Source organism: Trachinotus anak, unplaced genomic scaffold, assembly GCF_046630095.1.
Source record: "Trachinotus anak isolate AG129_WGS33_773 ecotype Australia unplaced genomic scaffold, CSIRO_AGI_Tana_v1 ptg000019l, whole genome shotgun sequence".
In the NCBI taxonomy this organism is placed as follows: domain Eukaryota; kingdom Metazoa; phylum Chordata; class Actinopteri; order Carangiformes; family Carangidae; genus Trachinotus; species Trachinotus anak.
This window is the reverse complement of record NW_027273870.1, coordinates 9,035,777-9,060,508: the sequence shown is the minus strand read 5'-3', so window position 1 is coordinate 9,060,508 and position 24,732 is coordinate 9,035,777. Positions and strand designations below refer to the sequence as shown.

The 24,732-nt window shown below is 40.4% G+C and overlaps 2 protein-coding genes and 2 non-coding genes across 4 annotated transcripts; 1 reads left to right on the top strand and 3 right to left on the bottom strand.

Annotated features, from left to right (window-relative positions):
• Nucleotides 1-39: 39 nt before the first annotated feature.
• Nucleotides 40-10,110, bottom strand: clgn (calmegin). The gene is made up of 15 exons (XM_071503995.1): nucleotides 9,902-10,110; nucleotides 7,287-7,562; nucleotides 7,123-7,196; nucleotides 6,869-6,927; nucleotides 6,379-6,520; nucleotides 6,106-6,187; nucleotides 5,796-5,988; nucleotides 5,422-5,611; nucleotides 5,197-5,310; nucleotides 4,915-5,071; nucleotides 4,421-4,636; nucleotides 4,126-4,242; nucleotides 3,870-4,017; nucleotides 3,592-3,749; nucleotides 40-1,530 (listed from the first exon to the last, which is right to left on the bottom strand). The coding sequence occupies exons 2-15, from the start codon at nucleotides 7,560-7,562 to the stop codon at nucleotides 1,456-1,458; spliced, it is 2,001 nt and encodes a 666-aa protein (XP_071360096.1). The 5' UTR covers nucleotides 9,902-10,110; the 3' UTR covers nucleotides 40-1,455.
• A 1,312-nt stretch (nucleotides 10,111-11,422) lies between these two features.
• On the top strand, nucleotides 11,423-17,877 carry exosc9 (exosome component 9). The gene is made up of 12 exons (XM_071505214.1): nucleotides 11,423-11,594; nucleotides 11,855-11,949; nucleotides 12,112-12,231; nucleotides 12,612-12,714; nucleotides 12,833-12,970; nucleotides 13,288-13,370; nucleotides 14,747-14,879; nucleotides 15,063-15,151; nucleotides 16,500-16,646; nucleotides 16,762-16,940; nucleotides 17,163-17,241; nucleotides 17,391-17,877. The coding sequence occupies exons 1-12, from the start codon at nucleotides 11,529-11,531 to the stop codon at nucleotides 17,452-17,454; spliced, it is 1,296 nt and encodes a 431-aa protein (XP_071361315.1). The 5' UTR covers nucleotides 11,423-11,528; the 3' UTR covers nucleotides 17,455-17,877.
• A 297-nt stretch (nucleotides 17,878-18,174) lies between these two features.
• trnaq-cug (transfer RNA glutamine (anticodon CUG)) lies at nucleotides 18,175-18,246 on the bottom strand. Its single transcript has one exon. It is a non-coding gene; the product is annotated as a tRNA-Gln (tRNA).
• A 296-nt stretch (nucleotides 18,247-18,542) lies between these two features.
• trnai-aau (transfer RNA isoleucine (anticodon AAU)) lies at nucleotides 18,543-18,616 on the bottom strand. The gene has a single exon. It is a non-coding gene; the product is annotated as a tRNA-Ile (tRNA).
• Nucleotides 18,617-24,732: the final 6,116 nt, after the last annotated feature.

The window sequence follows — 24,732 nt, the reverse complement described above, 5'->3', positions numbered from 1 at the left end:
AAGACATTTTACACATTTGATCAGACTTCTGACAAAAACTTTCTTTGTATTAAATAGTTTTATTTTCAAGAGCAATGTACAATTTGCAAACAAATGTAAACAGGGATATCTGCCAGCATATGGCGAGAATGTAAACTACAAAAGCTTGAGACAATAATATAAAACAAATAAATTAGCATCAACGTCTTCCCCAAGCAACACTCTAGATCTGAACTCCAGCTAGTCTAGATGTTATGGGAAAGCACTGCTGTGTACTGACTGAATGAGACATGTCTTTACAGGTTTAATATCCAGCTGCCAGCTGCAGAAATCAACATATTAACTCTGTCTTTTGGACAACTAATGGCCAAAGTGTTCAAAATGATCTGTTTTTGCTGCAAGCAGTGACAATGTCAGTTTTTAAAAAATACTTAGTGCAAGCCTGGGCTCAGGCTAAGCTCATCAGTGGTATATCATATTTAAGAAAACTGCCTCAAGTCACTCAAAACACTGCATTGTTGAATCTTTATTCATACTGGCTTCAAACAAATTTTAAAACCAATAAATAGGGTTATTAGTGCTAATCCTCATCCCTTAAATTACTATAACTCAGTAAAAAACACATAAAAGTAACTGATGCTCCTGACAAACTAGCTAAAATCTAAACAGAACATCCATATTAAAGAGGTAATCTTTTAAACCTAAGCTGAGGCGACTTTTCACTGAAATGTCCTGACACCTCAGTGACATCTCAAACAGCCTCTCCGCACAGCCCGGCATCCTCTCCTCCTGACCTGTTCTTGAAACCCAAACAATTTCAAACAAGGAAGGAACTTTGTCAAACAGTGTCCTAGCACAAGTTCTTATAAACAAAGGACACAACAGTAAAGTCTAACTTCTGAGATGTAGCCCCTATGATATGCTGTAAAATGTTACAAACAACTGGAATCGACAGCAGTGCAGACACTGTGTGGCTGCCTTCGCTCTCAGAGGGGACAGTGGTGGATCTATGATGGCGTATACTCAGACAGAAGATTGACAGCAGAGACGGGCTGAACAGGAACAGAGGTGGAAGAGGCGTGGGATTTTCAGGCTGACAGGCATTTTGACAGCAATGGCTTATAGAGGGGGGGAGGAATGAAGAAAGCGTGGAAGCTCAGGAGGGAGCAGGGAAAACAGCTAAATGCACAAAATCTCCATGTTATTCATCTGATAGTTGAACGAGCAGACAGGAAGAGGAGAGACGAGATGAGGGATGATGATGGCTGTGGTTTGGGATACTGCAGACCTGTGGTGGGTGTAGCCGAGGGATGGACAAGACGTGGATGGGGCAGCCAGGGTGAATGCAGGCTACCAGGTGGTTTGGAGGAATTACATGCTGCCCCGCTCATGGATGGGGGAGCAGCAGCAGATACGGCCCTTCCACCTCCTTTCCATTGGGAGGGCAAGGAGACAGTAGGCGTGGGCTTCACCTCGTCAGTCTTTCCGTACCCTCCTCTTTCTCACAGCTTGTTTGTGGCTCTCTTCGCCGACATCTCCTCCCTCCTTTGGCTGTGGTCCAGAATTTGAGTGAATCATAGAGCAAAAAAAAAAAAAAAAAAAAGCCAAATTATATGGATGAGACATAAACATCACTCTTGCATTTGCATGCAAACTTACCAGATGATTAACAGAAGTGTAGAGTCAGTCCTGATGTTATCAATGGAAATTAAAGTAAAGTTTTATTTTGAAACAATTTTATATATGTCAGGTGAAGTGAAATTCACAATCACTCTTATAAGGGCAATCACTGAAATAAAAACAAGAGCTGCCAGACTCCCTGACTATGCACATTTCTCACTAGGTGCAAGGACACACAGCTTCAGGGACATGAAGTCGACTAAACAGAGGGTGGGGAGTGAATGATTCCTGTTCTGTGTCTGCACTGGCCATGAGAGACGGGCCAACCACAAGCGTGACAATATCATTGAATAAATGAATGTGACACTCATGGGTCCGTGAGGCACTATTGAAGACATTTTAACAGAACATATTCCTTAAAACTGTATGAATTATTATTGAAGTAGCTCTACGGAGCAGTTTTATTTGCGTGTGTACCTGTTTTGTTTGCCTCATGCACGTGGGTGATGTGACACATATTCCTGTCAACAATCTCACACTGAATTTAAAATACATAAAACACTGATTGATGATTGATTTTCAGCCACTTGGGGACAGTGGAAAGACAACACTGACACATAAGCACATTTTAAGTTGACAGTGAAACAGCTGCCTATTTATACATCCAGCAGAGCTTGTGTTGTGCAACTTGTGTTTCTAGCCTGATGACTGTTAAGTCCCCCTCTCCTGTGAACATCTAATCTTGATCTTCACCATCTCCTATAAAAACACCTGCTCTTTCACTGCTAAATGTTCCACTACGTTCACCAACTTGTCTCTACTTTTGTTTGTCTGCTGTTTGGTGCTGGACAGGGTAGTGTACAGAGGAGTTTTAGAGCTTTTTCACTGAAAATAGCTGCCTGCTGCTGCAAGAATCAACACTTGTGAGTATGAATGATAACAATAAACAGAAAAATGAGTATGCTAAAAAGGTCTGTAAAGTTAAGGGGAAATGCGATGATAATTCGTCTTAGTATGTGAAGTCACTCCAACTGACTTCACATACAAGTAGTCATGTGACCCTTTGCTAATATAAACTGATCATAGCTACCTTAAAATTTGAATTGTAGGAACAGTGAATTGAGTTTAGTTAATATGAAATAAAACAGGGCAAGACATTAAGGACCTACAGAAACCCTACAACTTTAACCTTGCTGACAGTATTTAAAGGTCCCATATCGTAGAACATGAGATTTCCAATTCTTTTTTGATTTTAAAGCTGGTCTAGATGTTACATAAATACTGTGTAAGTATTATCAAAGTGTGCAATTCACGGACAAATACACATAGCCTGTATTCAAAAACTGTGCCATAAAATGAGCTGTCAGGACTTCCATAACTTTAAGATGTCACAATAAAACAGTCACCACCCTCAGCTATGCCTCCAGTATGGCCCAGCTGGACCCAGTGTTCAACCTTGCAGCTTTTGATTTCTCCAATAATTTACTTGGAATCTGTTATATTTTATTCGATCACTCAGAAAACAGTCACCCAATCAAAAGAGAGGCTTTGAGCCTCTCTTCTGATGCATGAGTAAAACTGAATAGCATGAATAAAACTGTCACCCTAACACACTTCACACACTTTCAGGACAAACAGATCAACTCAGGCAGATGGAGTGACTCATAATAGCTGCTGTCATATTGCTGTAAAAAGTTAAGATGTTGTTGTAGAAATAGTTTATATTTATTTCACATTGTTAGAATTTCTTTAGATCATATACTGATAGAGTTTTAATCTGCCACTTAATGAAGTAGGTGGACACACATCACATATTATCCTGAGCCAGCTGAACATTGGATAATGTGTAACCTTTGAAAGATTAAGTTAAAGTGAAAGTAGGTCGTGAAATCTGAGGATCTGGTTCCAGGTATTAGTTCCCAGAATGCAGCAGGACCTCAGATATCTCCTAACACCATCAGCTCATGCTGCTGTGCAGGTAAGAACACCAACCTCATCTTCTATTGTTCTCTCTGGAGCTTTGCTTTCCTCTTCTCCTTCCTCCTCTTCCTCCTCCTCATCCTCCTCCTCCTCTTCTTCATCATCCCCCTCTAGGTTGTCCCCTGCTGCATCTGCACCATCCTCCTCCTCCTCCTCCTCCTCGGCTTCTTCTGTTGTATTAGAGGAGAGTAGAGGTGATGAAGTGAGGAACATGAAATACGATCTAGAACAATGTAGCAGTAAAAGTACAACACTATGGCCAATACAGCACCAGCAGAAGACTGTCTTACCTGCAGCTGCTGCTCCTTCTGTAGCCTCAGCTGCTTTGTCTTCCTCCTCTGCTACTGCCTCCTCTTCTTCCTCCTCCTCCTCTTCCTCCTCTTCTACATCAGCCTGGGGCACATCCACCTTCTTGTACACATAGTCATCTTCTGATTTCTGGGAAAGAGAGAGAAGATTTACAGGCATTTCTGGTGAACCTCTGCATGAAACAGGTGTATGATCAGAAATATATAATAAGTTAATTACACAGCAGGTTCATAGTACCTTTGGCCAGCAGAAGAGCACAGCCAGTCCTATGGGTAGGCCTACTGTCAGTATGTAGATCACCCAGAGCCACGGTCGTTCCTCTGCTGCCATCATCAGCTGAGCAAAAATCCCCGGCTGGTGGGATGGAGAGTTGAGGAGAGACAAGAGACCGGAGAGCAAAGGCAGTGAGCATTGGTGAGCCTTTCCCTTGCAGAGACTGACAGCCTTGTGGTATGTTGTATGCACACACAGTGAATCTAAGTATGTGTAAAGGTGCTGCGCCATGTTCCTGTTTCACTCATGTCACACTGACCTCATTAGCGCTAGCCACCAGTTTCTTAAGTCCCCAGCTGTCAGAGGCCCAGCGGTCAGCCACCTCTTTGTGAGAGGTGATAATGAAGTTGTCAAAGTAGATATCTGAGGTCATGGACCACAGCTCCAAGCCCAGAGCTTTGAAAGGTGTCATCCTGAATGGCTGCAGGTCCTCAAAGTAATCTGGGTTATCGATCTTGCGAGGCTTCCAGACCCCCTTGGGAGAAGATATTGAAAATGATTAGAGGAAAAAGACCATGAGATCTTTTCAACTGCAGCCCAAACATACAGCATGTGTATGTATATGTGTATATAACACAACAAACAAACAGTGTCTTTGCTGAGCGCTACAGAGTATTACTCATGTTTTGAAACACAAAAGCTGGTAACAGTGAATATAAGAGTAACAAACTGGTCAGTTATCAGAGGCTATGTTTGATATTTCTGGGATTATGCAATAAAATCAAACTCTAAGAAGCCAAAAGCAGCCGTTACCTGATAGTTGGGGTTGTCCACCAGTGGGGCTTTCCACTTGCCCTTGTACTGAGGGTTGTTGATCATGGGGCGCTTCCACTCCCCACAGCCAGGGGCCGTCTCACAGGCTGGGTTAGGAACCTGTGGTGGCTCCCACTCTCCATCCATCTCCTCATCCCTGCACACAGAGAAGGACACAGAGAGAGGAGAGCTGTCAGGCTGAATCATTTCTTCATATAAATTACATAACTCAAATGCCAGTTGTGGGTTTGTTTTTGAACTGTTGTGGATGAGCATATTCACCAGTCTTCTGGTTTCTCAGCATTAGGGTCAGAGACAAACTCTGGTTCATCATCCAGCCAGCCCTCGGGCTTCAGAGCGTCAGGGTCCTCAATCTTAGAGGGTGCATCCTCATCCCTGATACACACACATTTCAATGTTGTTCAGTGTCAAAGAGGCCTTTACAGTTAAACATGTTAGATCTGAAACAAAATCTGTTCAGTCTATGAGTACAGAGGTTGCAGTCACCAGTCATCAGGCTTGACAGCTTCGGGGTCAGGAATCTTAGCCCTCTCGTCCCAGTCCTCAGGTTTGGAGTCATTTGGGTCATCCACCTCTTTGGGAGGGTTGACTGGAGGCACCACATCGTGCAGCAGGTTCCCACGGCTCACACTGGACTGATCGATAAACATCTCATAGCTGTTGTCTGGGTTCAGGACTGACACCGGAAAAAAGCATTTGAGAATAAAAACAAAGAGAAAAGCATAGAAAAAAGACACGCAATGCAGGTAAGAGTGAAAGTTTTTTATGTTTTAATGTCTAAAGAATTTTTTTTTTAACTATATGAATGGGTACTGCATAGCAACAACACTTAACATAAATACACACAATAAGCTACATACCCAATGTGTAAAGGTGAGTCTTCTTGTCAGTGTAGAACTTCTTTAGGTCGACGTCCGGCCTCTTGGCATGCTTCTCCTCCATGTCTTTGTTCAGAGGATTCTGGTGGCGGAAGATGAAGTGCAGCTTGTAGTCCTCGCCACATTTGTCGGGTCCAAACATGATGGTGTAGGGTGTACGGTCTTGGAATTGCTCCTATAGTGCATAACATGTAAGAGTTGAATCTAATGGAGAAATCTTGAGTCTTGGTTAAAATCTGGACAAATTCTACGCAGTTCAGCAAGTAAAGCAGAATAAAACATGCCTACTGACCAGATTGAGATCGTCGGTGTCTGAAAGAAGTTTGATGTATGCTCCACCACAGTCAATACCATCCTGGAAATTCACCTCATACCTACAACCAAAACACAACAAAATAATTCAACAAGTCCTGGGTGCCAGTTTCCACAGTTACCAGTAAAAAATGCAAATGACAGATTTTAAAGGGGTATTTATATATATATCCACTAGATATCAGTGATGAATGGATATATTAGAAAAAAAAGACTTGAATCACAATGTGTGTCTATACATGTTTGAACTCACTGTAGGACCAGAGGCTCATCCTGGAAGATGAAGGGTTTGTCCAGCATTGCGGCAATTGCATGGTGTTTAGCCCGGGACTTCAGCACCAGGCCCTGGTCTCCTGGAACCTTGTTCTCCTTCAGCTGCTCCACAGCCCACTTCCCTATAGCCGGAGAGGAGAGACAGACATTCAACAACCTGGGTTTTATTTTGATGGCCATAGCTATCATGACTATGGGTTATGATAATATTTTACTTCTCACTTTACTAATACTACTACACCTTAATTACTTGGATGTATTGCTGTAGTGTAGTCAACAGAACATCGCAAACACATTTTGTGTCTCTAGCTGAGGTGCTGTGACCTCATTTCTCACCAATTCTGCTGCCAAGTGTTGTTATTATAACCAATGGGACTAATGGAAGACACATGGTTGTAAATATATATTGTACCATGAGATCTGATCATATGTGTGGTCTATATTAGCAGAGGGAGAGAATAATAACAAACCGTCATATTTGGCAATGTCATCATCTGCGTCCCCCTTAACTGTCTTTGACAGCTGCCATCTGTGAAGATCAACAACACCAAACAGTTACCCTCCACACAAGAAAAGGTAAACACACACAAACACACTTTGACTACTGATTCTGTAAGTTTATCCTGGTCACTCAATATCATTGGAGGCTCATGTGTCCCAGCATGCATCAAACATTTATGATGTATTTATAACAGTGTGTAGCAGTCAATTTTTCAAGCAATACCTGCCCAGTGATCCATCATCAAATGTCTCTGCAAAGTACACATCTCCAGTGGGAACAGGAGTCGTGTATGTTACCTGAAGAACAGAAAAAAAAATGGAATGTTCTATAAAGGTGGCAATTAAATTCTCTTTTGACCTTTGCTTGACCTACGATCCACTCCTGACCTGGAAGGAGACATTTGCATCCGTTTCAGCTTTGCCTCCCTTCCCACTTGCTGTGCCCTGGCCATCTGTCTCATCAGACTGCTGTTCATCCATCACTGTCACCTCCTCCTCTTCCTCTTCTTCTGCCATAAGAACCTTTAATTCCTCGTCCAAGCCCATATCTTCATCAACGTCTGCGACATCAGCCTCCGATGGGCTCTCCTGGGCCACTGCCACGGCCACAGCCAAGGAGGACAGGAGAAGCATGCACCACACCCAACCCCTGTCCAACTTCATCTGTGGGGTGGGGAGAAAGCGAGCGGGTGGAGGTCATAGCAGGAGGGTTAGAGTATGAGATTGTGAGATTAGGGGTGGGGACAGTGTGAGTAAGGAAGGTGTGGTGTGGGAGGATGAGGGAGGGGGATGAGAGGAAGAGGCAGGTGTACATGAGATAGATGTTATTTATGGAGAGAGCAATGGGGGGGGGGGTCAATGATAAAAATAGAGAACACAAGTGCAGAAAAGGATGGAGAGATGAGAGTTATAGAAAAACAGAAGAAATGGAGGTCACATTAGTGCAGTGCTACTTTATATCTACTTGTGGGGCCTGTGTCCTCAGACACAGCCTTATCTCACATATTTAGCATGTCTGCCTCTTCTCTGCTGTGATGCATTTCCACTAATTATAACAAAGCCAGACTCCCTCAGGGAATATACCAAAAACATCTGTGCTTTGAAATCTGTAGCATACAGCTAGCCCCTTAGAAATTACATTGCCTCCTCTTCACTACACATCCTTACTAATCCTAATTTGTTGCATAAGTACATGCACAGGATTGCAATCCTTGTGTGTGTACTGATAACATGCATTTCAAACCGTAAAGATAACCAAAATGCCGAATAATGGAACAAATCAGAGATCCGATACACCAAACAAGCTTCAATGACCTCCTATTGATCAGGTCACACCTGCTCGCTGTTGTTGTGAGCAGCAGCAAATGAAAAGGACCACTGCAGACAGCCCAGCAGCACGCTTTCCTTAATTCCTAATTAACTTTAATTCCCACACTGGCGTTGTCCTATTTGCTAACATCAGAGCGCAGGAGGATCAAAAGGATTCGTCTGAGAAATCTTGGCCACATCATACGTAAGAAGAACTGGCTGAAAAAAGTAAGATTCTGATATGAAAATACACAAAACATTTATACATTAAAAAATTCAGAGTCTTGCTGCAGTTTTTAAGAATCAACCTAGTGTCTGATAAGTAGGAATATTTTCTCTTCTCTGCACATGATGTGTTCAGTATATTTATGGTCACGTTCATATCAGCTGTCTTGACTTTGATTGACCTGGTTGACAACGAGTGGTTCCAAACTGAATAACCAGTGCTGTCTATTTCCATTGTAACCAATGACTTTTATTTGACTCCGTAAAAGAGCTAACTGCTCCCTGGAACAGTACCTGATGGATGTTTCAGCTGCTTTGATATGAAGAGGGTCTTTCACCTTTACTTTATAGAAGTAAGCATGGTTTTAGCACTTTGCACATCAGTTTTGTCCTTTCTGGTTATCAGCTTTTGGCTATTTGCTCATGAGACAGATATCACAGCTTATGCTGATTATAAAACTTCAGACATAACATGATAATAACCTCAGATGAATTGGTGACATCTTGAAAATATATTTCCAGATGTGATTAGTTGTGGCTGAAGTCTAACCTGGTACCACTAAACAGTCGCCACTTTTTGTGACAAGTCCCCTCACAGACATTACAAGCTCATCATCATCAGCCAAATGCAAGCAAGGGAGCTGACCCTAACCTAATCTTTTTTTTCTTTTTGTATTTATGTTTTAATTTTTTCTTGCTTTTTGCTAGGTAGAGTGAGAGAGAGAGACAGGAAGGTTGGGGAGAGAGAGAGGAAGACATGGAGCAAATGGCCGCGGGTAGGATTCGAACCCCGGGCCGCTGCGGTTAGGACCAAGCCTTAATGGTCGGCACGCTACCAGGTGAATCATCGAGGCGCCCCATATACAATTCATCTAATAAAATCAGCTATCATGTATGGATGTCACCTACCACAGCCAATTGTATTTCACATTAAGACTCAGTCCTCCTATTTACACAGTTATAGACCATTGTACTGCGACAGCATCACTTACTAGCCTCTGGCTGACGTTAAACATTGCCAAAAAAGCTTTGATGCAATGGTCATCGATACAAGAGATTAACACTTAAAATATATAAGAACTACAACGGTCAGAGGACAGGTCTATAGAGCTAACATGGCTGCCACAGAACATGTCCAAACTCTTTTATGTAGATGAAAGGCTCTGACTGCAGCACCTGCTCCGCTAGCTGATACTAGCTAACTGAACGGCGCGACAATCATAAACAGCAAACGTTAGCACAGAATAAGCTTAGCTAGCAAACCACCGGCTTATACAATGAGCAGGACTAATTGAATATGCTCTGGCGTTGAAAGCAAAACTGCAAAACAATCATTTTTAAGTAATGTGTTGCCGAAAATGTTTTATTAGACTGAAAACATCAGTGGATAGCAACGGTTAGCTTGCTAAATTAGCAGTGATGTCGCACAGGGAGGGATGGAGAGAATGAATGAGCGCACAAAAACAAACCTTGAGCCTCCTGGTAACAGCAAAGAAAATTCCTCGGTAAACGTTGCTTCTCCGCTTTAAAAAAAAAAAAAAAAAAAAGAGAGCGCGTTTTGCCCGCTGAGAGGATGACCAAGGCACCCCGTGTACGGCTGGGAAAGATACGGCTGTCGGCTGGAGGAGATGGTCAGCAGATGACAGCTCGGCCCGGATAACGATGCGGTGCTGATGAGCGCGAGCGAGTCACTGCCAGCGGGCATGCGCACTTCGCGCAGGTGGAGAGCGTCAATGTTGCCTTCACGTGCCAACGAAACGGTAATAAATAACAGGGAAAATGAGCTGCGTAGTTGACAATAACTGTGGCTGCGGTCGAAAAGTCTTTTTTTTTTTCTTTTTTTTTTTTTTTTTCTTGCTTAGGAAGGTCTCTAACTGGATGAAATGACCCGGAAGTATTTAAGTGGCAGTCATGATAAGGACTGTTCGAATTCTTTAATTGATAAGGAAAGAGGCTCCAATGCTTCCCATCTTGTCTCCTTTAACATAGGAAACACTAGACCTTCCTTTCCGAAAGGAAAGTAGAAAAATGCCGTCCCACAATTCCTTGCCACAGCAACATTTAAAGCGACGCACCTATGGGTGTATTGGAAACACCATAACCCCGGCCGACCCACATAAATATAGAAACAATATAGAAACAACATGTGTGTTACACGATCCAAAACTTATGGAAATCCTTGTCTGAGCTCCCAATCCAGAAAATCGAATTTATTCTGTTTAAATCTGTCCAGATTTCTAGTTACAATAACAACATAACAAAATACTATAGGATATACATAAATGTCATTTTACTAAATCCCCTCCCATTGTGTAAAGCAATAAAATCAAGTTTCCCCACTTAACAAATGAATAAAAAGGTCAAAGTGGAACTATCAGGAGACTATATGTCTCAATATAATTTATTCTGACCTCTTGCTCAGTTCCTTATTTTTTATCTAATTATTATTTTAATGGATTTACTTTCTCTGATTGTATATTCCTTTCATGTTCTTATTTCAAAAATTCAGCCCTGTTTGTATTGAGTATGTGGTTTGGAGTAATGAGTATTTATCATCCATGTGTTAAATAAAGCTGGTTTAAAAAAAGTCCCTAAGTCCTTATGAATTCCCCTTTACATCTCTCCTTGACCTCATGACGTTTTCCATCGAGGCCAAGGAAAAGTGGTCCGTTTTACTATTCGTACAAGAGAATTTGAATTTAAAAAGCTGTCAGTGTTTACAATTAGGAAAGCTCCAAATTACGACTTTACAATGCGCACACCAATGCATCTGAAACTCAATCGGCACCAGGATTTCAAAGTAAAAGCTCATTAACAGTAAATGCTACTGAAAATACTTAATAACACAGTACCAACGTATATGTGATTAATAATTAATAATCACAAGCAGGCTAATATAACAGTGATTCCAAAATACGTGTAAGCGAGACCAGTGAAACAGAGATACTCACCCTGCTTTTACTATTACATGTCTTATGCACTTCCGGGGTAGAGTTCAGAAAATATTGATGGCGGCCACATGCTTGCCAGAGCAGTGGTGTTACAGCAGTGAAATAAATTATTATAATACACCTGCAGCCACACAAAACCCGCAGAATGAAGGACACACCTTTGTCCAACTGTGAGCGGGATTTCTTACTTAAAGCTATCGAGGAGAAAAAGGTGCGCTGGTTTCTTTACATGTCCCATGTTTCTACTGTGATCTAATGACGCCACTGATGCTTTCATCGTTAACACACAGGTTGAAAGGTTTAAAATGAAATGAAAGGTTTCCGTGTCATTGCTTGGATGTGTTTAGAGACTTGGGGTCATGGAGTCCTGCTGTGGGAGAGGAGTTGTCCAGGCCCAATAAAACGTAAAAAGTGCTGATTTATGCGGGAGTTTATTCCTTTACACTCACCTGTCCCATCTTCCTCCTGCAGCGCCTGGATGGACGCCAGACGTATGACTATAGGAAGATAAAGATCACGTTTGGCACTGACTATGGATGCTGCTTTGTGGACCTGGGGAAAACCAGGTGAACCTATGACCAGATCTTTTTAAAGTCTTTGCAGTGTCTGCCTGGTGAACCCATCAATGTATAATGTCACTTCAAAGAAAAGCTTTTATTCCAATTCATAAGGAAAATTCAGTCTTTAATTTGTATTTTCTGTGATTATCAATGGTCTGCGCTATACAGGGTCATGGCTCAGGTGTCCTGTGAGCTGGTGGCTCCTAAAGAGAATCGACCAAATGAGGGAATCATGTTCTTCAACATCGAGCTGTCACCCATGGCCTCACCTGCATTCGAACAGGGCAGGTGAGGATAAACTAAAGAGATTACATTTGTATTGCGGGAACTGCAATTTCTTTGATAAATGAAGTGAAGTAAAGTATGTCACAACATACTATTGTAAATGAGGCATTGTGGTGCTAAAGAGATGCTCTGGCCTACAAATAATGACACAATATTTACCAAAATAATCATAATAGCATATTGTTCAGACCCAATTTGTATTTACTTTTCTGCTAACACGCCTGACAGATTATATGTACATTTCTCTAAACATTTAAGCTTTTTTTTGTTTGTTTGTTTTGATGGAGTTGAGAGGCATATAGGCTTGTGCTGAGTCTGGTTAATTTAATCGAGCTGTTGGTGCACGGAGTGTAAATCATCTGTGGGGATAACTTTCTCTCCAGACAGTCTGAGTTGTCAGTGAAGCTAAACAGACAGCTGGAGAGATGCTTGAGGAACTCCAAGTGCATTGATACAGAATCCCTGTGTGTGGTGTCTGGAGAAAAGGTAAAACAAACACACACACAACCACACGCACACAAGCAAAAATAAGAGAAAAGAAACCTTATCCATTGTGATGACGGTGTTGGTGTGTGTGTGTGTGTGTGTGTGTGTGTGTGATCAGGTGTGGCAGATCAGAGTGGATGTTCACATGTTGAATCATGATGGGAACCTGATGGATGCTGCCAGCATTGCCGCTATCACCGCTCTGTGCCACTTCAGACGCCCTGATGTCGCCATCCAGGGAGATGAAGTCACAGTGGTGAGTCAGCAGCCACCACAGCAGGTGGTGCCTCTGCTTTGCTGAATCTACAGGGAAATGCCTGATGGTGCAAACACCAAACTGATCCATCGTGTGACTGCAGTGATGGTATTCACAGTCGGAACTTTGTTGGCTAATGACAGATAACAACGGATTTATCATGAAAACTGCTTCTTCACACATTTTTTAATGGCCAAAACAAAAAGATTGCAGACAGATTTTATATGGAAGGAGTAATGCCAAAAGTCTTTTCTCAACTGTTTTTTTGTGCTTCTAGTGTTGGTTGTAATTTTGTATTTATTCCTCTCCTCCATCAGTACAGTCCAGAGGAGAGAGACCCTATTCCTCTGAGTATCTACCACATGCCCATCAGTGTCAGCTTCTCCTTCTTCCAGCAAGGGTAAGGCGCCACATTTGAATAGAAACCAATCATTTGCTGTGAAAGGTGCATAAATGTTAAGGTTTCTTTTCCTCAGATCATTTTAATTCTGGTGACATGTGCGGCGCTAACTGGTCACTGCTTCATCATTTTAGAAAACAGCATCTAACATTGTTAAAAAAATGCAACAGAAAAGACAGTCAGTGTACCAGTAGCTATTTACACCCTACCCTCATATATTCAAGGGAATAATTTTCACTGGGAATAAGAGAAACATGCCTCCCTGACTTTTCTTTCTAAACATTGTTCTCTGACTGTCCAGTCACCGTAGGCCGGATGATAAGATCTGTCTTGATAAAAGTGTTGATCCACTCATCTGAGTACCACAACAGTAACCATATTTAGCCTAATATGTCATGTGTCAGATTTACTGGATTGATATAGTATTTATATACAGTACCAATCCAAAATTTGGACACAATTGGTCCAAACATTTGACTGGTACTGTATATGATATTATATGTACATGTATATATGTATATATATTTTTTCAAGGACGCAGAGACAAATGTAAAAATTTGTGCAGACTGAAGGGGGTAAAGTATGATGTAAATATTGGGGATATAGAATAGTAAGATAGAAAGCTTGTTTGCAGAAATGGATGAAATACAAACACCAGTTGTTCTACTTTAAAATTCAAATGCACAACCCTTTTTTCCATCTTCATTTCAGTGTCTCCTTTCTTTTCTTTTCTGTGTCATATTAACTTACTTAGCCTGCAGGCACGAAGATGGCCACCGACATCATTAGATGTTGGTATTTGGTTAAATGTAGCTTGTGAGGTCAGGCGACCAAAATCAGATGTCGGGACAACATCTAATGCCAACGTTAATTTGACGTGGAATACTGACGGCAGCTTACGTTGATATTTTCATAGTTTTAAGTTGTGTTGATAAGTAACCAAAACCCCATGTCTCCCAATTCATGTGAAGGTAATCTTGCCACAAAAACATCGACAATCTAGTTGTGAGCGAAACCCAACCTCTACTAAACATCAGCTAAACATCACAATGTCAGTTAGCCAATGTTGGGTTTTAAAGTCAACGATTTTCATTTCCAACCAAAATGTAACGTCGGCCCGACATTAGAGTGCTTACAGTCAAACATCTTTCTGACGTTGTATACTGTGTCGACTTCTACCCTTCGCTCTTTTATTTTGTTGTATTCATTGTAAGTGACAAGCAAAAATAAGTTTGGCTCCTACATTTGCCAAGTTCTTATTTCACCAGATACTCCTCACCATCTCAGTAACCTGCCATGTTGCTCACCAGTATTGAGATGAGTATTGTCCTCCCTTGTACCCACTCTTGTTTCTACACTTCTGTTTCATTCTGCAGAACATATCTGCTGGTGGACCCCTGTGAGCGGGAGGAGCGGGTGATGGACGGCTTGCTGATGATCGCTATGAACAAGCACAGAGAAATCTGCTCCATCCAGTCCAGCGGGGGCATCATGCTGCTTAAGGACCAGGTGAATGGACTCTGAATCTTAGTGTTCTATTGTCACATATAGTTGCAGTCATGATGAGATCACTAACTTCATTGTTGTGTTTTGCAAGCTTCCATAACTCCAGGAAAAGCAGCTCTCCACAACAAGCACGTTCAATAGAACTGTAATTTACCATCAATTTAATGCTTGTCTTTGGTATTTAAGGTTATGAGATGCAGTAAAATCGCCAGTGTTAAAGTGTCTGAAATCACAGAACTCATCAGCAAAGCCCTGGAAAATGACAAGAAAGCCAGGTGAGGAATGGCATCACCTTGCCATACTAAAATATTAAGCTTTGGGTGTCTTGGTGTTGAATATACAACCCCGTTTTCAAAAAAGTTGGGACACTGTGTAAAATGTAAATAAAAACAGAATGTGATGATTTGCAAATCATGTAAACCCATATTTAATTGAAAATAGAGCAAAGACAACATATTAAATGTTGAAACTGAGAAATGTTATTGTTTTATGAAAAATATACGCTCAATTTGAATTTTATACCAGCACCTGGCAACAAAAGACTGGAAAAGTCGTTTAATGTTAAATTGAATATCTCACAACTAATAAGGTTAATTGGCAACAGGTCAGTGGATGATTGGGTATAAAAAGAGACGCAGAGTGTCGGTGCAGTGAAGATGTGGAGAGGTTCCCCACTCTGTGAAAGACTGTGTGGGCAGATAATGGTCCTCAATGTGAAATTGCAAAGAATTTTGGAATTTCAGCATCTAAGGTTCATAATCATTAAAAGATTCCTCATTAAAGTTGGTCTGAAGCGAAACTGAAAACTGTCCTGTGGTCTGACAAATCAAAATTTCAAATTGTTTTTGGAAATCATGGACGCTGCGTCCTCCAGGCTAAAGAGGAGAGGGACCGTCCAGCTTGTTATCAGCACACAGTTCAAAAGCCAGCAAGCATGATGGTATGGGGGTGCACTGGTGTTCATGGCTTGGGTAGTTTGCACATCTGGGAAGGCACCGTTAATGCTGAACGATATATACAGGTTTTGGAGCAACATGTGCTGCCATCCAGACAACGTCTTTTTCAGAGAAGGCCTTTCATATTTCAGCAAAACAATGCCAAACCCTATTCTGACGTATTACAGCATGGCTCCACATTAGAAGAGTCCAGACACTAAACTGGCCTGCCTGCAGTCCAGACCTGTCAACCCTTTGAAAACATTTGGCACATCGTGAAACAAAACATTCGACAAAGGAGACACTGAACTGTTGAGCAGTTGAAATCCTGTATCAGGCAAGAATGGGACAACATTTGACTTTCAGAATTCCAGCAACTGATCTCCTCAGCTCCCAAACGTCGACAGAGTGTTGTTAAAAGAAGAGGTGATGCAACACAGTGGTAAACATGCCCCTGTCCCAACTTTTTTGAAACGTGTTGCTGGCATCAAATTCAAATTGAGCATATATTTTTCATAAAACAACTGAATTTCTCAGTTTCAACATTTGATATGTTGCCTTTTTTCTATTTTATGGATTTACATGATTTACACATCATCACATTCTGTTTTTATTTACATTTTACAATGTCCCAACTTTTTTGGAAATGGAGTTGTATATCAGAACTCTGTATTTTTTAATTTTCCAGGAAGGCAGGTGGTAGGTGTGGTTTTGCAGAGTCTATACCTCAGGAGCGAATCACAGCTCTGAAAATGGACGAAACTCCAGTGGAGATGATGGATGTGACAGAAAGAGCCAATGACATCATCCAGAAAGTCGAGGCCCCACCTCAGATGTATCCTAAACTGAGCCTGAATAACAACTGCATCAAAACATCTGTAATTGTCCCCTTTTTTTTCTGATGCTTTGCCATTATGTATCCACCATGGCTCCTTAACTGTACATATTAGGGTACCATCCCCAGTGGTGCCCGTCCCAGGTGTGGGTCAGGTGGGGGAGGGGCTGCAGAACACCTGGGGCATGGAGGAGGAGGATGAAGAGGAGGAGGAAGAGGAAAATAACGACAGTGGTGACAAACAGGAGGAAAAAGTGACACAGATGGGAGAGGAAAAGGACAAGAGCAGAGGAGGTAATTTATTTTTAAAATCTTAATTTCATGTTAACGTTATATTGGTAGGATTTTCTCTAAAGAGACGGACAAGAGAAGAAAACACATAAAAACAGAGAAAGCAAAGTAAATGTTACAAAGTGTTGCAAAAACAAGTGTTGCCCAACATATTTGAGTGTTATGTATGTTCGATAATAAATAATTATTCTGCGACATAAAAAGGGAATTTGTTTTGCCTTATAGGAGATGTGGTTGAAATATCTGACAGTGAAGAGGAGGACGTGGTCATACTTAATCCAGAGACACCAGACAAAGCTCCTAAGTAAGTAAACCAATCATCTCTTCCATATAAGATTAGATTTAGTAACTGATGAGGTAGGCATAATTAACTAAGATTATGTTTTTGTTTGGTTTTTTTTTTTGCTGTTTTTCGTTTGTTTATTAAATTATCATCTTTTTTCTTTCTTTCAGAAATACAGGGTCTAGTTCACACCAGAGGAGGGCAGCAACAGCCAAGAAAAGACAGAAAAAATGAATAAGGGGGCCATTTGTGGTCACTGGAGCAAGAGATCTGTTTATGTACAGTGGTGCTAGACACTGCATCACTAACTCGAGATAAAGACTGTCCTGGTTTAAAATGATTCCTCTCTACTATAGCCGAAAAATTGGAATCAAATAGATATTACAGTTCAGAAATACTAATGTTTATTACCACTGTTGGTAGCTGTTTGATCGGTTTAAAAGCAGAATTCACTTACAGATGTAGAAAATAAGATTTGTTACATGTATTTTGCCAACGAAATAATGTAAAATGTAACATTTTTATGAAATATTCTTTGCCACTGTTCAGTTTTAACAGACTTTAATGTTTCAGTTACTTTTGCTAAGTAGTATATTTTCTAAGAAAAAACTGTGGTTTGTGTTGCTGATTATAAATAAACATAAAAAGGAAAATAAATCCTAGTTTTTGTAATATTTCTGGTTTGATTAAAAGGACAAGTCAGTGTTTATGGTGACAGAAAACACAACTTGTTAACAAGCTAATCACAGCTTAATATAATTTTTGAAGAGAAACTGTTTCCTTTCGGGTATACCTACATGTGATTATTTTACTATATCTCACTCCATTATTCACACAGTATTAAACATATAGTGCTGTTGAATATAAAGCAATGTTTCACTGCCAGTCATTAAATCGCAGAAGGATAGATGAAAAGTGAAGATCAGCAGTCCATTCAGGAACAAGAAAATGGACAGGTTCCACCGAGATTTGAACTCGGATCGCTGGATTCAGAGTCCAGAGTGCTAACCATTACACCATGGAACCTCTCATGCAGTTCCATATTATAATTCAAATTTATTTTTATTTATGATTGCAGGTCGCTGATAGTTTTTTTGTTGCATGTGAAATTACTAAATTACCTATAGAAAGAGTGGTGTTTCCCGTTAAGAACATTATACACATTTTTTGTAGACTGTTCTTGAGTCTTCTCTATTGTTCGCCATGTCTGATAACGTTAACTAGAACGATCTAGGTGAAAAACAATGAACGAAAACAAAAACGCTTTGTAAGTGTAGTTAACCGGATGATCAATCTAGTGGTGCCTTCAACAAAAGATACTTTGGCCCGTACGGGGATCGAACCCGCGACCTTGGCGTTATTAGCACCACGCTCTAACCAACTGAGCTAACCGGCCGCATTTGTCACGTGCATTCCTCTCTTTTTTAATTCTACTCCTCAGTCTGTTATTGCAAGGCTGTTCCGTTAAATATCACCAACACTAACTACTTAGCATTAGTCTTTAAAAAATAGCGGCTTTGTAAGCTTACAATTGTTTTAGTGTTTTCTATACAAACCTATGATACAAACATAGGCTGCTTTAGGAAAGATGGACAACCCTTTGATTAAAGTGCAATTAAACTATAAATCACATCAAACTGTAAATCAAACCGCGAATCCTCAACTTGTACACTGGCATTTTTCACTATTCAACGTTTACAACTGAAAAAGAATTCATGCACTGACCTTCCACTGATGTTTGTTAGTCTTTCTTTGGTTTACAAATAACTCAGGTCATGAGCTGCTATTTTAAATAAACCTGGAATGTAATTTATAGAAAAACTAGGAGAAACCAATAATACAAATTAGTTTAGAACAATACTGAATTTGAATACAACCCAGAAGAGAAGAAGGCCAAAAAGATAATTATACTTTAGATATTTACATTAGACCATGTTACCTATTGTATATTTTCAAATGCAATTTAAATGTCTTCAATGGGAGTTGACAATAAGTCCCAATCTGAAGTGACTTTGTGTGGATGGAGGTTGTTTAGAAAATTCAAACTGATACAACTGACAACAGATGTAGCGCATAAAAAAAAGCTACCGTAGTGGGTTTATCTGACTGATTGACTATACAGTAAATGTGCTTGGGAATTAGTAATATTCACCACAAAAGTGCAATATCAACTGACACAGTCAAGACCTCAAAGTTCCCATATTGTGTAAAGTGAGACGTCCATGTCTTTTTTGTCCACAAAGCAGGTCTGTGTTGTACTAATACTGTGGAGGTATCGCACAGGTTTGTCTGGCCATTCATTTACTATAACTGACTCATGTATCATATAGACATTACTCATGCCATTAGTGGCTTGGCATCAGCCATACAAACACCAAGTTGAAATGTGTTGTACAATTGTTTACATAAGTGTTATTTCTCTCCCTTGAGCAATTAGTGCAAGGTGTACCAGTGACTCTCTACCAAAAGCTTTCACATATTTAACCACTTCACAGATTAAACATACACACCTGAACATACAGTGATTGATCTGTTAGGTTGAACAAAATATCTAAAGTTTGTTATATTTTTAATAAGATGCACAGATATTTCAAGGGAACAATAGAATCATGTGATAGATTTGTCATTGCAATACTGCGTGGTCCGATCCATGACTACTCAGTACTCATGGGTCAGAATGTCATCATATTGACTGGTGTTAAGCTTGCTGTCATCCCTTGCGAGATGGTCTCTAGTTGATTTTATTTTTACTCATTTAGTCTAAATACATGACTAGAAACTGATAGCCTACATGTTTGCAAGGCTATCCTCGAAATCTGACTATATTTCTGCATCAGAGTGATTCATAGCTCGATTTTGATTTAATCCATGAAATAACCAGCAACACCACAAAATTAGATGGAAGAAGTGACATGCATGTAAAATTCTTGTGTCCAATTTTTAAAAGTGAGCAGTAACAGTATCAGAAAGTTCACAGAGAAACCATGGGTGTCTGTGTCATTGATTCCAAAGTTCTAAGTTTCCACCCATCCCCAGAGTTTTCAAATTAAAACCCATTTCCAAAAGGCTCAAAAACTCCAGCAATGTACACCAGTAATGTGGATGGCAGGTGAAAATGTAGCAAGTAAGATGCACTGTTACATCTCCCTGGAGTTCAGAAAAAGTGTGGTTCAGAAAAAAACCCTGCAGTTACCAATGTATGGCCATAGGTGTCGCCAAATATAATAAAATGGAGAAGTTTGAGTTGCTACTTTATGTTCCAAAAACAATCTCAATATAGTTTTACATCTCCTCTCTCAAGCTTCTCTGTGGAGCTCCAGTAACAACAGGTTCAGCCTCAGAGCCTCCTTTTCAGATTGTAACTGACTACTGTGGCTGGTAAAATAAAATAATAAAATAAAATAAATGCTGATGGTCAGTCACTGAGTTTCAAATTCAGACTAAAATGCTCCAGCTGGGGTTGGTGGAGCTATACACTGGAGCGTTGGGCCTGGCTCTGGTGCAAACCCTTTGTTTCTCTTGCAATGTTTGGGTGACTGTCTATGGTGTTGCAGCTTCCAGGTCCAATGCAAGAGTGGCAGAGCCCACTGCCCCTGCTGCCAGCTCAGTCTCCGCAGCTGCTCGATCCTCCAGGTGGACGGGCACAATGCCAGCGTGTGTCAAGGCCAGCCAGGGGAGCGTGCAGGGCTGCATAACCTGAGACCATCTGGGACATCAGAGAGGTGAGTGATTGGGCAGCTCGGACAGCAAGACTGGAAGACTGCATATATGAAATATGCTTTTCCTGTGCAGCAGCTACAGAGACAAAGCCATCAAGCAGCTAATCCTTTTTTCAGTGTTCTGTTGCCAGGTGGTGGATATCGTCCCTTAACTGTTAGTGACCAACTTTGCAATCCTCACACACAGCATTAAAGTAATCCAATGCAGAGGAATTAGTCTTACAAAAATTGAAAGCTCATTAGAGCATTGAAGAGGCATAACAAAACACTATAAAGAGTCCTTAATAGGAGTCAAATAACAATATAGCAGATATCAGGGAAACATTTGAAGAAACCAAATCCTGCAAGGTTAGACGGTGGGTCCAGGTGGGCGGTGCTGGGATCATAGCTGAGGATGGTGACTGTTTCCTTGTGACATCACAAATTTACACAAATCCTGATAACTCGTTTTAAGACACAGTTTCTGAATACAGCATTGCCTTGTGGACTAAGTGTTTTGATGCTTTCACAGTACTTATATAGCACCCAGACCTGCTTTATATTAAAGAAAAAAAAGAAAGGGAAATATCACTTTCTACCATGTATGACCTTTAAGTGTAGGCCTATGTGTGCACATTTTTCAAGGTGAGGCTGCAAAGGCCAGAGCCAGGAATAAATGTGAGGAGTGACTGAGATGTGGCTGTGATTTGTGCCAGTTGTTTTTTTGAGTGACTCATCACAATATTTCGCTGAGGTGAGATTGTGCAACCTGTTTACTTCAAAGGCAACACCACTAATATATGAGACTGATTCCAAGACTCGGGTTGGTGATAGTCCCATTAGAGGGTACATCATAAATAAAAGTGACTTACAGTATGCTGGTTGCATAAGGTGGTCCTTCCCATATTTTTTGAGGATCAAGCAAGCTGGAGTATCAGCTTAAATGACAGCAGGCATGGACCAGTATGTGTATAAGGGAAATGTATTCACACCATACAAAATGGCCATAATGCATGGTAAACAAAGTAGATTTGAAGGGATCATTTTCTCTCATGGTCTGGCACGATTACACATGACACAGAGCTGCAAAATGAACCTGTTTCTGTCTCAGGTGTTGAGCCACACTGTGTGCACATTAAGCTTGAGATTTGACGGTTGATCATGTTGGCATCATCTGACTTGAGTCAGAGCTCTGGTTTGTGCACATGTTCAGAGTTGCCACAGATCAAAACATGCTATGATGCCTCAGTGTGGCACTGTGGCAGCCACATACCTTTGCTCAGCCACACTGCCTTAGCCCTATTAAACACACTTTAAGGTGGCAGTTTTGGCAAAGCTGTCCCCTCTTTAAGAGATACACATGATTAACTGTTATGTAATACTGCCTAATCTGTGCTCATAAATTGGTGTGTGACTGCGCAGTCCTGCTTCTAAATCCTTCTCCTCCTCAAGATTTCAGCACTATTTCAAAGGACTGCTAGGGTTTTTATTGTTGTTGTTGTTGTTTTTTTGGGGTATTTTTTAACAAAGTGGGGTAAAAGTGAAGCGCTGTGAATACTTACCAGATGCACTGTACATGCACAGTAGCTCAGACAGTGGAAAAGTACTGGACAAAGCACAGACTGTGACTGCATACCAACCCTTATCACTGCCATCAACAGTCCTACACACAAAGCCATGGTTGCATACTCAGTGTATTAAATGATACACAGGGATACTGTGTAGGATCAAACTCATTATTTGACCACTCACTGCATTATCAGCCATAACAACCACTACAGTACAAAATTACAAACAAATAATGGAAGCCACAGATTCAGTGTAAGGTTGCAAAAAAAACAGAAAAAAAAAGATCTTTAAGAAAAAAAAAGATACAGGTCTTGCTTTTGAACATAGTAATGGTAATTATTTGCATAAATGATTTTCATAAATTACAAAAATATATATAAATAACTAAAAACAAAACAATAAGTTCCTGAAATATAAATTCTAAACATGTATAAATTTTAGATACGTATATTCAAAAAGTAAATGTATAAATAGTAATACAAAAATAAAACAAACTATTCATTTATATAATATAAATTTGTGAAAATGAATAAATTAAAAATATAAACAATGGAAAAAAAAAAGAAAACAAACAATTGTTGCTTTAAATGATATGTAGTAAATTGACAAAAACTTGCAGAACCACATATTGTGATTTAAATTTCATTCCCAGCACTGAAGTGATTCACATGAACTGTGGAATGACGCATTGCATTGATACAACCCATCAAATGACTGCACAGATTTCTAGAAAGAAGCAGTTGGATAATTGTTAGTAAAAGATAAGGCTGGTTTGGCAAGGTTTCAAAGAGGATTTTGGCGTTGGTGTGATTTCTCCTTTCTGGGAAGAAGTCCTGACCCTGACCTGAAAACTGGGACGTCAGTTCTCAAATGTCGACGGTGGCTGACATGTCAGACCAGCTGCTGGAGACCAGTTAACAAGCACAGAGACACATCACTGGGACAGAATCCTTAAGAAATGAGAGAAATAGTTTTCAGATGAGAAGAGAGAGGGGAAGGAGTCATTCCAGAAAGCTGGAGAAGAGTGGACTGGTGAAAACATTTTCTCGTAGCTGTCTGGTCCATGAGGAGCATGCTGTCTGAGCTCTGCTGACGGAGAAATAAAAATAGCTGCGTAATACAGTGCTGACGGATGTTATTCAAACATGCACGCTAATGTAATATTTATACATGTCAGGTTGGCTAAATACCATTCAGATAACTTGACACCGAGTACTAGTATTTCATCTCAGTACTAACACTTCATGGCTGTCAGATTAATATCAACATTATTAGCACAAGTGCTAAAGCTAGAGCTCATTTATCTACAGTAACCTTGTAATTCTCTAAAGGCTTATGGTTGTTATTTTCCTGCCCAGTCCAGTCCCATCCTTTTTTGTATTTATTATTTTATGATTTAAAACTCTAGACAAACTGTAACCCTCACTGTACTAGAAAGACTATTTGAATGTGCTGTGACATTTGTTTTTCAGGGAAACCATCTGCAGAATATACCAATTAGCTGGGGAACAGCTATAATTAAAAGTAACAGTATCCTTTGGTTTGAAAGATGACTTCTTCCTCCTAGTTAGAGGACTTTGTTGAATGCATCCACCTGTTATAAATAGTGTGAGAGGTAAAGTAAGAGAACAGGCGGACCTCTTTTCCTCCACTGAAATGGTAGCTGTGCTTTTTGTTTTAACCAGAGGTCACTTCTTATTACTTTATTTAACACCAAAGCAGGGGTTTTTTCCCCAGGTATTTCACACACCCTCTCTTTCATTAAGTCAGACTCACTTTTGCTCTGAACTAAAATTACAACAATGAAAAGAGCTGTCTGGATTATTTTACACCTCGCTTTAGTATTTGCTGAACGAATCGCAGGTCAATTTCCAGCTGTAGTTTATTCTTAACTATGAAGACTTTATTTACTGGATTTAACAGAAATTCCATAACTACCATCAGAGGTCACTACCTCTGAATGGATCAGATCAAATCAAATGGTCTTTAATCTACGCTCTATCTGGACAAGCAAATATGACTGATAATGTTTTGTGTAAATGCACTATGCAGACTTGATTGTGACTAGAATGTGATCAGATTTGCCAGACCACATCTGGAGGTGGGTTGTCTCATGATGTTCATGTTGTGATTTGATTAGTTTACATGGCTGGCTGGTTGCTGCTCCACTGTACATAGAACATGGCCGATCAACACTGCGTTTTATTTTTTAATTATCTGATTTGCATATTTTCTGTAAATTTAA

Coding starts and splice junctions, on each gene's coding strand:
- clgn (XM_071503995.1), bottom strand. CDS start 7,562: ATGAAGTTGGACAGGGGTTGGGTGTGGTGCATGCTTCTCCTGTCCTCC. Junction 6,521..6,868: donor TGACATTGCCAAATATGACG/GTTTGTTATTAT, acceptor CTCCGGCTATAG/GGAAGTGGGCTGTGGAGCAG. Junction 4,018..4,125: donor TGCTCTTCTGCTGGCCAAAG/GTACTATGAACC, acceptor TCTCTTTCCCAG/AAATCAGAAGATGACTATGT.
- exosc9 (XM_071505214.1), top strand. CDS start 11,529: ATGAAGGACACACCTTTGTCCAACTGTGAGCGGGATTTCTTACTTAAA. Junction 13,371..14,746: donor TTCTCCTTCTTCCAGCAAGG/GTAAGGCGCCAC, acceptor TTCATTCTGCAG/AACATATCTGCTGGTGGACC. Junction 17,242..17,390: donor ACACCAGACAAAGCTCCTAA/GTAAGTAAACCA, acceptor TCTTTCTTTCAG/AAATACAGGGTCTAGTTCAC.